General features: G+C 45.6%; 2 protein-coding genes and 1 non-coding gene across 4 annotated transcripts in view; 1 reads left to right on the top strand and 2 right to left on the bottom strand.

Moving 5' to 3' along the window:
- The window catches only part of LOC135391325 (uncharacterized), a 686593-nt gene that overhangs the window by 495697 nt on the left and 174910 nt on the right, over positions 1-15986 (top strand). The window lies entirely within an intron of this gene.
- The window catches only part of LOC135390475 (transcription factor RFX4-like), a 59490-nt gene that overhangs the window by 28709 nt on the left and 14795 nt on the right, over positions 1-15986 (bottom strand). Inside the window, exons 5-9 of the mRNA XM_064620181.1 lie at positions 13008-13085; positions 11073-11106; positions 9103-9198; positions 7678-7755; positions 1671-1834 (exon numbers count right to left, since the gene is read on the bottom strand). Of these exons, the coding sequence (XP_064476251.1) occupies positions 1671-1834; positions 7678-7755; positions 9103-9198; positions 11073-11106; positions 13008-13085 (450 nt within the window). The remainder of the gene's footprint in view (positions 1-1670; positions 1835-7677; positions 7756-9102; positions 9199-11072; positions 11107-13007; positions 13086-15986) is intronic.
- LOC135393613 (U6 spliceosomal RNA) lies at positions 1300-1402 on the bottom strand. Its single transcript, XR_010422709.1, has one exon. It is a non-coding gene; the product is annotated as a U6 spliceosomal RNA (small nuclear RNA).

Here is a 15986-nt window from a genome sequence, read left to right as displayed (position 1 = left end):
TTTTATTGTTCTTTACCAACTAATTTCCTTTGGAAAGGAAATTACTTCGTAACATTGAAGAGGGCTCCACAATCTATAGCGTGAAATCTCAGCTTGTATTTCAACTCCTTCCAAAAACACTCAGGCCAATAGTTGCATCGGCCAAACTCCATTGTTTAGCTCATGACAGTATACATCATCAAAGAAACCTATGTGTCAGGGGGTGTAAATTGAATGTTATGTACGAATCACTACGAATTTTAATATAACATCGTTGTACTTCACGATTATGAGGAAAATCGTGAGCTAGGAGGGAGACTTAAAAGAGTCGATTAAATCAAATGAATCCGATTTATTTGATTTTTTAAATCGCGCTTTTTTCTGCAGCCCTGTGTACCACGCAGTCGTGTTACACTATCGAATAAAATTAGGAACCTTGCATCAGATTTTCTAATTCCTACAATAGAAAAGAAATACTAAACATGTAATTATTTATTACAAAACATTTAAACCAGTTTCAATGGTCTCCACATCAACAACAACAACAACTAAATCATGACTATGGGTGGGGTGGTCTCCACATCATTACATTTATCACAAAGCAAAATTGCACGGTGTGTATAAAATGCAACAAGTACTTTTAAAAACACAGCAGTAGCCTCAGTTAGATAGCGGCTTTGCTAAGGATGTGCACAAAGTGCGTGAAATAAAACTCATCAAGTCTGGGAACCGCTTCACAAAGAGAACTGTCACCTCGCAAGACTTGAATACATACTTCTTCTTTTGTCGAACACATATAAAAACAGCATTTCTTGAGTCCAAGCACATATAGTGAAAGCTGCACTTGCACCTACGTGCAGTACAGTACTCCTTTAACCTCGTATTTTGGGCCTCGTCGAAAGCTAGGTATGGAATATATAATGTCCTATTGTGGTCCACTATGCCCATTTTTACACTTGAGTATGGACACTCCAGCGCTACATGTAGAAGCCGTACCTCATTGTCTTTCACGATACCACCATCAGCGTGGTGCGGTAAATATTATACACGTGCTACGAGCCCCGGGAAAAGTGTCCGCTCCTCCCGCTAGGGGATTCGCTTGCGGCGCCCCTACAGGCGCTGCACGGGGTGTATAGGCGAAAGGAAAGATAAGAACGGAAGATGGGAAGGATATTTATTTATTTAAATATTTATTTATTTATTTAAGTACGTTGAAGACCCCCAGGGTGTATTACATAACGGAGTGGAGAGAAGCACATAAGAAAAGTAGAATATAGAAATGCATAACAAAAGTTTTACAAAAAGTGAAAATGAAATATCAAGTTGATAATACGCTTCACGATTTTGCGTGTCATCCTTGCGCAGGGGCCATGCTAATCTTCTCTGTATCGTTCCAATTTTAGTATATGTATTTTGGAAGTACATAATTGCATTACATAATATGAGATAGTAAGAAGAGGGCGAATCATATTAATGAATAATTGGGCGTATAATTACACGCAAGGTGAAAGTGAGAGAACGAAATTAATGGAGATTAATTGCAGCAGTCCCATACTGCTGTACGTTTTGCAACTTTCACCAAGTTTAGCTTTCTTGTTGATTCGATAATGCGAGATGAATGTGTATCGGCGCGAACGTCGCGTTAACATGCACGATTCTACGAAACGAATAAAGACGATGTAAGTAAATACCTGTCAGGAAGCGGTTGTAACGGAGATGGCAGGAGAGCAGACGCCAGCGCCCGGTAGAGCACCGAGTCACAAACACCCATCAGGTTAACCAAAGCGTTGCAACCCAACACCGGGCTTAGATGAGCGGGGATTCCCCTCCAGAAGTGTTCCAGATACTGCTGAACCTGCACAGCAATGCGCAAAGTACCAAGCCTGCAATTAATCGCTCTTTGCTCATCATACATTGACAGTCACTCATATTGTACATCAAGTGAAATATGCGCGGAACACGGAAAGAGAGATTCTACATATCACACTTTTGCAGCAAGTGAATGCAAGGGTAACGACGCGGGCGTACGTTTAAGCCGACTGTTCGGTAGAATAGAGCATGCTTTCGCGGTAATTTTTTAATTGCTAAAGCGTTGGTGCACGACATTATCCGTGTATTCACACAAGGAACATATCCGCGGGATGTTCAGGTGAAAGTAAACGCCCAAAACAGTAAAAAAAAAAAAAAAAACTGCTCGAGGAGCAGAAGTTTCGACGTGTCTTCTGTTGAGCGGTATCGGCAATGACTTATCTCGCACATAACAGACGACACCACTGGTAGAAGTAGGCGCGGGTATGTAATTCTCGAAACGCACCCGCAGACACGGTGTCCCAATCCGCTCCCGCACGAGTTTTGGCGGAGCCACTCGCACCAGCGGGTCGTGCGGGTATATCCACATACCCGCACTGCAGGGGAGTGCAGTCAAGTTCGAGTACTGCAGCGCAAAGAAGAAAAACAGGAAGGTGTCTGTGGCAGGGCTCCGAACCGTTATTTTTTGGGGTTCGGTTCAAGTTCCGGAGTTCGGTTTCAGAGCAACCAAAATAACGGTTTGAACCGATATTAATCGGTTTGAACCGGTTTAGGGTGTGCTGTGCTAATCAGTGTACCACATGTGAGTGGCAGTACCAGGTTCCGGGCGTTGGCTTGCTCCTCCTTCCTTCCTGTTACTCTCTCGCCTCTACACTTCCTAGGTACGAAGAACCATGATGCAGTTCACGACAGCAGATCATCCTTTACTGTACCGAAAAGTGCTGGGAAATGGCGTACAGGATACCACTGAACTCAATTGCAAAAACGCTATCGCTAATTTCTAAAGAGAGAGAGAGAGAAAAAAAAAGAGAAAGAAGAAAGCGGTCTCGTGGTAGATAGGAGTATCCCAGAGTTCCATGCGCAGGTTTCAGTGTTTCTTTCCGCCATGCTCTGGACTACACGCCAACCTCTTTCCCGTGTCTGCGTTGCTTATGGATATCACTGTGAACTATTAAAATTTACGTCGCCTTCACACTGCGACGCTGAATGACAGGAAGCAGCCGAGGTAACAATGCAAAGTGACACGTGTAGCACATTTTTTTTACACCTCGAATGACAAAAATGTACGGGGATGTCGTGAACCTTTTGGAGGTGAGGTTGTAGGAGGTACATGGACTCACCACTTCTTGGTTTATCAATTTTGAATTCGGCAAGATTCCGAGCGATGCAGGGAGCTGGTGCACGGCAGTCGAGTGGGAAGGTATAGGCGTTTGTACCGTCCTGCGAACCGGTTACCGCATCATATTTTTCGGTTCAGTTCCGGTTCGTTCAAGGGGAGACCAAAAATGTTTACGGCTCGGCGAAAAATAACGTTTTTTTTTGTTGCGGTTTTCGGTTATGGTTCAGTTCCGGTTTCGTCCTCTGGTTTGTGGACGTTTAATCGCACTTTACATTTGGTACATCAAATGTATGATGCGTAATTGTTGAAAGGACGGTCATCAAGTTATCATAAAGCACACTGAGGGTCCGGTCTTTTGCGCGTTTACTTCGCGAAAAAGCGTGAACGCGGGTACAGCGCGTATCCGCGCGGATACGTGGGTACACCCGCACCCGCGCAGACCTCAGCATATGTGAATACACATATGCTGTTTGCAAGGCGAAAACTCAAACAGAAATGAACAGTACCGAACCAACGCGTTGTAGAAAATGCCTGTTCGATGCTTTTTCTCTCTTACGTAGACATCTGTAGTCGCGATGTAGATAAGTAGACATATGTATAGTCGCATAACATAGCACAGCAAGTTCATCAAGTCTGTCTAGACCCATGGAGGCTCTTAAAGTAGCACAGAAGTCATGTTTTGTTTAACACCATATTTTCTTTCTATAAAACTGTTAGGTAGGTCAGTAAAATGCAGCTTGAGACGTAATTCACCCCACAGAGTCATAATTATCGCAGAAATTGAATTTAAAGTACGCCGCAAACAGCGACCGTGCGCAACGGTGGTGGAGAGCAGTAGCAGCCTGTGACCTCGCGCTGACGCTACACCGTCCGCGCTCGCTGATGGGTTCAGAGTATCGTCTGCTAGTCAGCTGTTCAGGACTCTGCAGAAGCATTGCTCACAAGGAAACTTTCGCGGCACAATGAAATCCTCCATGTCCACGGTCACCCTTTCAATTCCTAATCCCTCCTCCTTTCCTCGGGGAACAGGTTTACCGACTATAAAACAAGAAAACCGTCACGCACAAACAGAACACGACAGGCGCTGACTTCGACTGGTGGTTATGACGTCATAGGTTGTCCCTCTCCTCCTTGTTCACCTCTCCGGGGGGGGGGGGGGGGGTGAGTCAAAAGTGATCGAGCGCGGTTCTGTCTGTGTACTTTTTTTTTGAAAAAAAAAGAAGAAAGAAAAAAAACTGCATGCATCAAGATCTTTAAACAGCGAAAACGATAAAGCGAAACCGAAACTATGAGAGCAGGCGGTGGCATCGGAATCGAGGAGCGCCACGCCGTGACGTCAGTCGCGAGATTCGTCTGCCGTGATTCCCATGTGTTGTATTGCATTGAAGACGCCAGGAAGCAAGTTACGCTCAACGTGCAGTCATGGAAACCGACTCCGCATCAGAATAGAACTCCACGGGACTTCAACCCGATTCAGACGTGTATTCTAATGAGGAGAATGACTTGACCGCCACCATAAACCACAACGACTCGCCGTATTCGACGGACCCTCTACCAGTGCGCGCGCTTGAAACCGAGGCCTCGGACCCATACACTGAAGACTGTCGAACTCGGAGTAACTAATGATGAGTTTCTAATAGGTTGTCGCACATTCTTATACAGGGTGTCCCAGAAAACGTGTCATTGAATTACAATAAAAAACTACACCAACTAGAGTCATGCGGTCAATGGCATTTGTTCTTACTGGGTTTTTGCCACCTCCTCATATGAATGTCGTGTAACGTAAGTTTAATTATGTAAATTTTTGCGAGCTTAAGTCGGAAATTTGCCTAGTAAAGGTAACTTTGTAACCCCGCCAATGTGAAGAGCGTGTCTAATTTAGTCAAATTAACGATAATTGACAGGGATATTCAGGAGCTATACCATCGGAGAAAATAGCCGAACATCATACTCTACGGAGGTCGCACAGAATAGCGCACGATGAATTTTTCAGCGCAATCTTTGTCAGTCCGACGAAAGGAGGTTGGAAACCCAGCCCTCCCCGACATCGCAGAAACAGATAAAACAGGCACGGCTTATCATGTCCGACTTTCGCTGGGGGGGGGGGGGAATATGTTTATTAAGAAAAAGAAAGGAAAGGAAAGGGATTTTGCTTTCCCTCTCCCAATTTTAGGAACTGGTACTTTTTCTACTATCACTCTGTGGGCTGGCTTCGGAACCTCCTTTCGTCGCACTGAGAGCGATTGCGCTCAAAACGTCATCGCGCGCTATTGTCCGGTGCTCCGAAAAGCATGATATTCGGCTATTTTTTCCGATGGAATAGCTCGTGAATATCACTGTGAATTATCACGAATTTGAGTGTATTGGGCACGCTCTTCATGTTGGTGGGGTAAAAAAGTGACCTTTACTTGGCAAATTTCCGAGTTCAGTTAGCAAATATTTACATAATTAAACTTGGAGTAATGACATTCACATTAGGAGGTGGCAAAAACTAATAAGAACAAATGCTGTTGACCGCATGATTCTAGGTGGCGTAGTTTTTTTATTATAATTCAATGATGACACGTTTTCTGGGACACCCTGTATAAGTGCCACGGGTGCACGCGTAATATGAAACATGTTGCAGGTGTACATGCGGTCGGTGCATCCCGCAGGTGCCCGCAGGTGCCACTCCGAGTTCCCGCATGAGCCGTCTTTTCGTGTCGACCATTCCTGGCTCAAAATGATGAGAACATATCGTTCTCGAGCTGGTCTTCCTCCACTTGATTTTGCGCAGCGCCATTTCCCACTCCAAATGACGTTGTTTGGCCGTCGGAAACTCGAAATATGCTACGTCTGTTGTTGTATCCGACCTGTTGCCACAACTGATTATACAGCATGTCTTACCGACCATCGTGGTGGGTGTAAGATCAGTGTGCGACGTAACGAACACACTTGCTACGGAAAATTTCCTTCGTCAAAACTGCCAGGCAAAGCAAGGCGGACAGCGCGGGATATCTCGCGACTTACATCACGCTCGGTGTTGCTTGCAGAAAAGCGCTCGTGGCTCGCACTACCCTGTCACCGAGCGCGTCATAGAAGAAAATCATTTTTATCAAGTTTGACTCAGTTTTCGAAGGATATATTTTACAGGCATGGTCGTTGATGGCTAAAGGTGACGAATATTCGAAAATCTCGGAAGGGACCTTATGCGGATTCTCCCTTTAAATACGATGTACTTGACAGCAACATTCTGCATTAAAAAATGCTTCATACGAGGGGTGTTCAAGTCAAACCGGGACTTTCTGTCTCCTGAGTGTACAAATGGCTCGCGCTACTTCTCTTTCGTCATTTTCACACGCGACAGGCCTCCGCGTTCACCACGTGGTGGTCAAAAATTTGTGCAAAACAGAAGACACGTGCTGGACAAGATGGCCGACAACGAGGTGAGCGCGCACATCGAACAGCGAATTGTCATGAAGTTTCTCGTGAATGAAGGCGTAGAGTCATCTGAACTTCACAGAAAACTTCAGGCTCAGTATGGCCACGATACGCTTTGCCGCAGCAAAGCCTTTGAGTGGAGCAAACGGTTCCGAGACGGCCGTACATCAGTGCTGGACGATCCCGGCCGGGGCGGCTCAGAGCCCAGTGTCAGAATTCCTGAGAACATCCAACTTGTGGAGCGCCTTATCCTCAAAGACCGACGGATAACATGTCTCGATATCAATAGTGTATATAGTGCTATCAATAGTGCATATTACTGCCAGGTTCTCAGAGATGTGCATAAGGCGCTGAAGCAAAAGCGGCCGGGCCTCATCACCAAAGGAGTCCTCTTCCTACAGGACAATGCACGCCCGCATACCGCGCATCTCACGACACGCACCTTACAGGAACTTGGCTGGGAGTTGCTGCTACATCCCCCTTACAGTCCAGGCCTCGCCCCCAGCGATTTCCATCTCTTCGGGCCACTGAAGGCGTTCCTTGGGAGCCGCCACTTCAGCTGCGACGACGAAGTCAAAAATGCGGTCCGATCATGACTGCTCCGCGCCGGTAAGGATTTTTACGCTGCTGGCACCCAAGTCCTCGTGAAACGCTGGGACAAGTGCGTTAGTGCAGCTGGAGACTACGTTGAAAAATAAAACAAATTTCTCGCCTGTAAGTTCATTTTACTTTTGCGAAAAATGAAAAGTCCCGGTTTGACTTGAACGCCCCTCGTATATGTAGTTGCTGCCCCTCAACGTCAAAGCGTGCCCGGACTGAGAAGGGATCGCCCCTATTTCGCACAGATTTCTTCCAAGAAGCAAGCTCGACCCTCAAGTGGCGCCCAGTGCATGTGTCCCCACTTGCCGCAATCTATATACATTTAAGCATGTATGTGATTGGCGGATTACTATTGACCACATCACGCCCTAGATGACGTTGACTGGCAACAACAATAGCTGCTGACGATAAGATGATAAGTTGAGTAAGACAGAGAGAGAAATACATGATGACGATGATATGGGGATGACTTCCGCTCATTGAGCAGAAACACCCTATAGGTCGTATACCAAACTAAGGAATGTACAAACCTCGTCAAAGTTTGCGCGGAGTACAGTGTCGAGCACTCGCTGGCAGTGTGTCCTGTACATTGTAAGGAAGGTACTGATCTACAAGAAGAGAAGAACATAGGTTACACTGCCTTCACCGGCATCACTCGCATTAGAGCATGTAACATGGGGAATAATTGAGGAGGACGTCAACAACGGTCTGACAGTGCCCATGACGCGACCTACTAGGTTATAGCGGTCATGTCATTTGCACGCTACCCCTAGCATCGCAATTTCAAAGCCTTCAGCGGAACTATTCATGGGCACATTTATTGTTTCCTCGTTTCCTATTGTTTCCTTGTATTCAGGGCTACGGCAGTATATCTTTAGAAGCAGTGCATACCTTAGGAGCAGACTTGTGCGTAACGCGTTACTAGTAATTGCGTTACTTGTAATCAATTACGTTTTGAGTAATTTTTCCAGCAATCAATTACTTTTTTGAGTAATCGATTACTAAGTAATTGATTACTTTTCTGGCAGAGATTAGCTTATCTTTCAGATGTTCTGCCAAAAGTCAAACCCTTTATGCGGTGTGCCTTTGTGGGGCTGTTGTACTATAACAAGCGGAGGTCATTGTAATAACGTTCTGGAACTTCAGGGTCTCTCTGCCTAATCTCTTCCTACACCAGTGTGGTGCATGGCATCTGAAGTTTTGGAGGTTTAGCGAGTCATGGGAAAGTTCCACGCCATGTTCTTCCGCAATCGGGTCAACGTCTTCCCGGGCGATAAATACAGTAGACGTACAGATCTCCTTGTCCTATGCGTTTTTATTTTTCTTGTTATATCAGCTCTTCCGCTGTTGAACATTCTTTTTCTTCTTTCTTCCTTTTTCTGAGGCACACAAAGATGGCTGTAATTTGCGTGAATGCAGAGTAACGAACGGAGTAACGCGTTACTTTTCTACTCGTTACTCAATTACATTTGGAGTCGAGTAATTGGTAACGGTAATCAATTACTTTTTCCGTAGAAGTAACTACAGCAGTAATCAATTACTTTTTTCGAGGAACGGGCACAAGTTTAGGAGTGATGGATTTTTGCAAAAGTTATAAATTGATCATCATCATCATTGGCCGCAACCTTATGTATTGTATTTGGCTGATGGTTGCCTGGACACGTTATACATTCCTGCAAATCAATGCGAAACTTCTAGAGGCGATGGTGAACGCATGATGTTATATGTATGGACCACGACCTACCAGATGATACCGACAATGACAGAATCTTCGCAGATTATTCGCAATATTCCGCAAGGGGAGCCCCACTTGACTTCTATTCTGTTTGGACCGTTGAAATTACAATTTTAAAAGCACACAAGCGGTGGGTGTAGCAGACGACAGTGCGGCGTATCTTTTGAGAACGGCACGATGCACACGATAAAGCGGGACTTTATGGATTATAAATCCTCACCGTGTCAGAGTCGACGGACTCTGGTAGAACCAGATCTCGGACTTGCGGGAAGTCCGGAAGCGCTGCCCGCAACCTTGGTACATTCGATACTGACACCTGCGAAGGTACAGAGGTATATTCTGCTCTTACACTACGATATCGAAACAAAATCAATTATTGCCATTTTATACTACCATATAGTGAATAGCGAACTTGCGAGCAGAGCACTTGAGAGGTAGTGAGGTTGTAGTTTCTTTCATTTCTTTTTTCTTTTTAATAGAATTTATGTTAGGAGTAGCAGAACAGAGACGAGTTTAATTTCTCATCTCTTTTTTTTTCTTCTTACAAACAAACAAACCATCATAGCCGTCAACAATATATTTGTCGCGCTGTTTTAATATACAGGGTGTTGTCCCGTATACCCGTGCTGGCATGCCATGGTCGCCTACGCAGGTGGAATATTGTGTTGTCTACATGTAAAGCTCTGAAGGACATTTTATCTTGGCAAATTTAAGCGGAAAGCTATAACGCTAAAGTGCGATTACCGCGTAACCGAAATAAATCAGGATGGCGGAGTTGCGAACTGTAGTTGAGACGCTGCTCCCTAGACGGCGACGTGTCGCTTTGGCAGAGACGTCTCCGTGTTGTTATTTCCATGGTTCAGTAAGCGGACGATATCCGTTTTGGTTGTCGTCTGCTAATTATGTCGCCAATTTCGTTTTTCACGTTGTTCATTTCGCGAGCAAAATGCTACGGATCCACAAAAGCGAAATGAAAACCATAGGCTGCTTCTGAACACCCGCATTTCCGTCCGGCTGGCGCCGTGTACGACACCTCGCCGTCTAGCAGCGCCTCAACTGATCTTCGCAACACCCCTAGCTTGATTATTCCGATTACGGGAATCGCATGTTTCGCGTTATAACTTTGCACTGCGGTATTCAATCGCTCTGAAATTTGCCAGGATTGGATGTCCCTTATAGCTTTACACTATGTAGACAACCTTCCAACCTGCTTGACACTCTGTGACAACTTCTGCGACACTGAGTTCGTGCGGTATCTGACTTTATGAAACAGTGAGTGCCTAACGTCTCCCCCTTCCCTTTCCCTCGTTTTCCTTAATGTTTCTCCTGCTTGACCCACTCTACCTCTTTCCTGTTTGTTTTTCTCTTTTTTCTGACTATTTTTCCACCCACAAACGCGTTTTGGAGTAGCCAGTCCTGACTGGGTCGAAATTAACATATCTATATTTGTCTTTCATTTCCAGTTCCACAATGTAGAGAACATAACGTTCCACCTGCATTGAGCATGCCGGCACGGGTAGACTTTTATAAGGTAACACCCAGTAGAGTTCGTTTAAAGGAGCAACGAAACGCAAAAATTTCTCCTAGCGGAACGAAAGATGCTGTTACCTTGACATCAACATAAAAGGAATAGGATAACCCGCATTGCGTTGTTCTTGCTTTATAACCGAAATAACCTGCAATTTGCGCTTTCCTTCTCTCTTTCCCTTTCAAGAAGACCGACAATGCGGAAGGCTTTCTCATTTGTCTCAGCAGACGATTTCATCATCGGGTTTCTTGAGAAGGAAAGGGAGAGGGAAGCGTAAATTGCGGTTTCTTTCGCTCATATAAGTTACCGACGACGTAACCGATGAATCCCATGCCTATTCAGGTGAACCTGAATTTAAAAAACGACACCAAAACGTGTGCTTGCTGAACTCTTGAAGAATTGGTAGTATACATCGGTAATCGACAAGTAACGCATGAACTGGAAGTGAGCAGGAATATATCCGGGAAGATGCGACGTAATGCTTCCTCCTTTCGCATTCAAGTACAAAGTCGCTTCGTGCGAACACCCTGTGGGTGGCATCCTCGTAGAGCATAAGTAATTCGGCGTTGCTTCACTTGTTTTTTTTTTTTTTGTATTTCATGTGCTTTACGAGTTCTCAGTCTAGATGTTTTCAAAGGTGCAAAATGAACAATATAGCTTACCTGCTTCGGCAATTCCCGCTTAATTTCGATGTCACTGAAACAGTAAAGAGTCAAGGTCGTGATGTCACGCTCATACGGACAATGAAGTTACACGGACCATACTCTGCACCGCACTGATTCCACAATTGCACACATAGTTTCGTATTGACAGTGCTTCAGTTCGCAATAGTCTGCGCAACGCCAGTTACAGCCGTAAAGAAGCAGTGAATACCTCCTCCGCCAATTTTTCGTTTGATAGCTGCGTCGTATTGCGTAACCAATGCCATGAATTATGCGTGAGCGATGATCCCAGCTTGTCTGCAGCGTGCTCGCGGGGCCTTTGATATACACGACGTCTAGAGGACCCTGCTAACGTCAACCCGTGACGTGGAGGGTCCCCCGCTAGTAGCGCCACGCCTTGTCCCTACCAGGAGAGTTTAAAGTGAAACGAGACCATCGGGGACTGCTCCCCACGCTGAGGCGCTGCCTACAACAACGCGGCATGCAGACTATATGCAACAATATTCTTCTTCGGTGTGTTGCGCCAACCGTGAGTGGTGGTATGAAAATCAATACACGCATGTGCAAAAATGGCGGCTTTTGGTGAGATAGGCCATTGAGCATCTAGAGAAGTGAGATTTCGCTTTATTCTTATTTTATTTATTTTTTTACAGGACGTTCCGATGACAACGAATTCCAGTAACACTTCAAAGAAATGGCTATCAATCTACAAAGTTTGGGACAGGATACTGTACGTCACATACGCCGCCTTCTACCTTTACGGTGCGCTCGAAATCTGCAATGATTGCTAAATTTACCCCGTAAATTAACTTCGTTGAAAGACACGGTACGGAAAATATAAATGTTGTCAGTGCACATTACGCACTCCTACGAATCCTCAAAAGATCCCGCAAAACTGCGTAATTTCGTATTCTCCAAGAGTGGGTGACGTCACAACGAGCTCTGGTGACTGTCTCTTAGCTGTAACGCATGCACCCTTCCGGTCTTCGACCTCTGCTCCACGTTCGAAGGCTGTTAGCAGCTTTCGTGAGGAGACCTTGATGCGACAATCGGTTGACAAAGAAATAATAACAATAATAAAGATGACAGACTACGTAACACTGTCCATGTATTCACACGAGCAACATTCCTCAGAATACTCCCTCGCACGAAGCGACAAACGTCATAACTTTCTGCTGCCATACAAGCTCGAGCACTCAGCGTCACGTCTTTTCGTGCACCGCTAACAGCTAGCAAGAAATACCCTTTGCGGCGCAGCCGCACAATATGTGCCGTAGCAGCAGACACGAAAAGACGGTGTCGTCTACTAAATGGGAACGTCACTCGCGATGTTCTGGCACCGTGCGAATGCTCAACATAACGCAGGGCGAAACTTCTGCCCTGTGAGCGGACTTTTGTTTTTTCTTCCTGTAGAATACTCCGCGGGAGGAGTCGCTCTTGTAAGAATAGAATAAAATAGAAATATAAAAAAATGGAAACGTAGGTCGCACTGGTGCAACCAGCTGTTCCATGACGCTTGATGTGTGAAAGCACTGAAGCGCTCTTGTGAATACACGGTGTGTCCGATACCTCTCAAAAATAGACAAATGATTCTACAATATTTCCGCGTCACATGCTGAAACAACATTTTAGGAGAATATAGTATGCGAAATCGTACATTGCAATGACATTATAGATGGGCTTCTGAAGAGAGGAAATCTAGTTAGTGTCTTCTCCAAGCTATATACAAGTGTGATGCACAAAGAATGCCCTGCTTGCTATCAGTTCCGTGCCGTTCCTACGGTGCTATGCGATCGTAAGAAAGACGGGATGGAAGGCACGAACCTATATGAAATTCTCGTCACGTCTTCTGGTTTTATCATATCTGAGACTCAAAAGGAGGCAAGATACTCTTTCCATGGCTTCACATTGTACAGAGAAATGGGCATCACTTACCCGCATCCCGTCGTCTTGGAATAAGACATCTCAAAGTAAATCGAGGTATCTCGAATGGCGATCCCATAGTAATGGTACCTATAGAAACGATATGACGACGTTTTTTGTAGTGGTGAACTTTAGCGATGCAGACATGAGGCTGTGTCAGACGGGTCTAACAGGCGCACGGCTCCAAACCGAAGGCCGCGCTCATTGACGACTTTGTCAAATCATACCCAATTACATCCTATTATTCCCCCTGTGCCACTCCGGACTCAGAAAACAGCGTTTATTTTATTTAGTCCATGAAAAGAAGGTGCTTCAAGGATTCTGTAGAGGACGATGGTCTTCCTCTACATTAGTCCTGACCGGCGGTGATGGAATGTCCCAGCGGGCAGATGGACGTGGCCTCACACTAGGACAGTGCCGGTAGAACTGGCTGGCAGGCGCAGTGCCGCGCGCCAGCAGAAGCACGTATTCATCGTCGTCCACGGGCCGCCACACTTCTATACGCGAAATTTCAATCCTGTTAACGAACGCTGTGCATTTCTGTCAATTTTTGAAGATCTGTTGAGCCTCCACAAGTTCCGATGACGCACTGAGAGAGTGACGTCATCATAAGTCCACAAATTGCCATGATGTCGTGTTCTGGAGAGGGAACCCGTCTCCTAGTAACGACGCCGGCGTCCAGGGAGGGTCACGTGGTGGAAAAGTCATGTGAGGCTGATCGAAAGAGGGGAATGTTTTCTCCAAGGTCGGAGCGGTCTAATGGCATGTCACGGAGTGCAAAAAGTGAGCCCCCCAGAAGACGCGAAGGGCGACAACATTGCCAGATGAGAACCGGTCCTCCACCGGAGCATAATATGGCGTCACAGTTCTCAAAAGTAAAAATTAATTTTCTCTATCTTTCGCGTCACGTAGAGCCAAAATATCTTACAGGAATGTAAAGTGAGACAAGAAAATTTCAGTAACATAACCTTGGTAGGATTCTGAAGACACGAGGTTTAGTCCGTAGTGGCACTTTAAGGACCAAGTCATGCTAAAACCGGTATCTCCGCGAATTCTAATCACGTATCACGCTGTATCCGCGTATGACGTATGCTAGCATACATGCGCACAGATTTCTCCTTAATAGCTACTAAGGAGAGATCTGTGCGCATGTCTGATGAAATATTATTTCAGTGCAAGATACTATAAACTATGCCAAGCATGCTTGATGTTACAACATGTGGCGTTTGTTACTATAGTTCGCGAGGAATGGAGGCGTGTCCATTAACTGCGTACCGTTGCTGGACAGAGAGAGAGAGAAAAAAAAAACAATAACCCAGTACCACCCGAATATATAAATAGCAACCGGTTTCACCTTGAGCTAGATATTTAGAAATAGCAGGCGATTCCCCCCGAGTTCGGAAAAGGCATTTTACCCGAAAAGTCAGACCCTATAATTATAATGCACTCAGCAATGACAGACCATTTCCCCTTGAAACGCCTACGTTCGCGAATTCATTATACGAACGACAGTGAAACATGCGTCGGTATTTCTTTCTCCATCGTGGATGCGTGTATTATGACAATATAATATATGTCGTAGATTTCGAAATGTCACTAACATTTCTCTTTGTCAGGTAGGATATCCTTAAGGGTGGTGTCCGCGATGAAGCCGGAATTATAAAGTTCATGTGATATCCACTTGGAGATGCCTTCCAATAAGACAACACACGCAAAAGTTTCGCAAAATTCGTTGGCGGTTTTTCATAAAACATCGAAAATATGGAATTCGAAATCAACTGTCAGTTTCCGGTTGAAACGGCCCTTCCCTGCTTTGCCTCTTCCGGTGACGTAATTGGCATTGCCGGTGAGATCCCCAATCACTCAGCTGACGGAGTCGCCAGACTGGTTGCCATCCGATACCACCGAAAGAATGAACGCAGATGTTTCTAGCGACTGTTCGACAGCAGATTGCGAGTCGCATTTTGTGACGGACAGCCTGCGTTCATAGCCACAGGGATGGCACCCAATGCATTGCTCCGTAAATGAAAGCGTGCTAGGCGAACACAATGCATCCTGAACAGGTGCTGGTCGTACGTCACAGCAAACGTCGAGGTACACGTGACCCTAAAGATGGCGCCGCCCGTGATCGGCGGCCAAACCGTTTGTAAACAATGCGGTTGTTGTTGCGCGATGTTTTGGATGTCTTTCGGTCACGGTAATTATTTTTATCCGATAATCTCGCAGTAAAACGCGCAGTATTGTACATAAGGCTTCGTACTGTTGACGACTTCCAAAGATGTGACTACGACCGCGCGTTAAGACTGACTGAGCCGATGCGATAAACTTAGGAGAAATGGGTTACCATGTTGCGGAAGAAGCACCGCATAAGTAGTTTACGCTGGCAAAATACGTTCATCTCTTGGCGTTATGACGACGGAAATATGTCGGTAAGCGGCAAAACGACATGTAAACAAAGTCACATGACATCAAAATGACGTTTTGGATGACGTGTGACCAGGAGAAAGATGGCAGTCTTGCCAAAGGCACCCGCTTGAGGGTAGTTACAACAATGGCGGGTTTGTGTCACCCCTGTGTTCATAACCGACTCCAGTGACGTCGGTCCGCACACTGTTGCCTGAATTCAGCCGGGAGCGCAGCCGGCTGCAAAATCCGATTAAATTCATTTTCTAATGTTTGCGACTTTTTCAAAAAGGAATATTCCGGCTACATGTATTTCAGGCACCCACTATTCCGATCGTACCTTCAGTTCAACTACGGAGATCACCTGCCCGGACAAAGACCTGCGCGTTGGTCAATACATTCTTGGTGTACACTTGATAGTGCAAAAAAAACTTGACATTGAGGAGACGTAAGAGACGGACACACACGAAGCCTTCGTGTGTGTTCATCTTTTACGTCCCCTCAAGCTCAACGTTTTCTTGCACTTTCTGGATCTTCACCATCTAGCCGCCATCCTTTCAGTTATCTCAGCTGTACACTTTCTATTTT

Source organism: Ornithodoros turicata, chromosome 4, assembly GCF_037126465.1.
Source record: "Ornithodoros turicata isolate Travis chromosome 4, ASM3712646v1, whole genome shotgun sequence".
Classification (NCBI taxonomy): domain Eukaryota; kingdom Metazoa; phylum Arthropoda; class Arachnida; order Ixodida; family Argasidae; genus Ornithodoros; species Ornithodoros turicata.
Note: the sequence above shows the minus strand (reverse complement) of the source record. Positions and strands in the feature narration are given on the sequence as shown.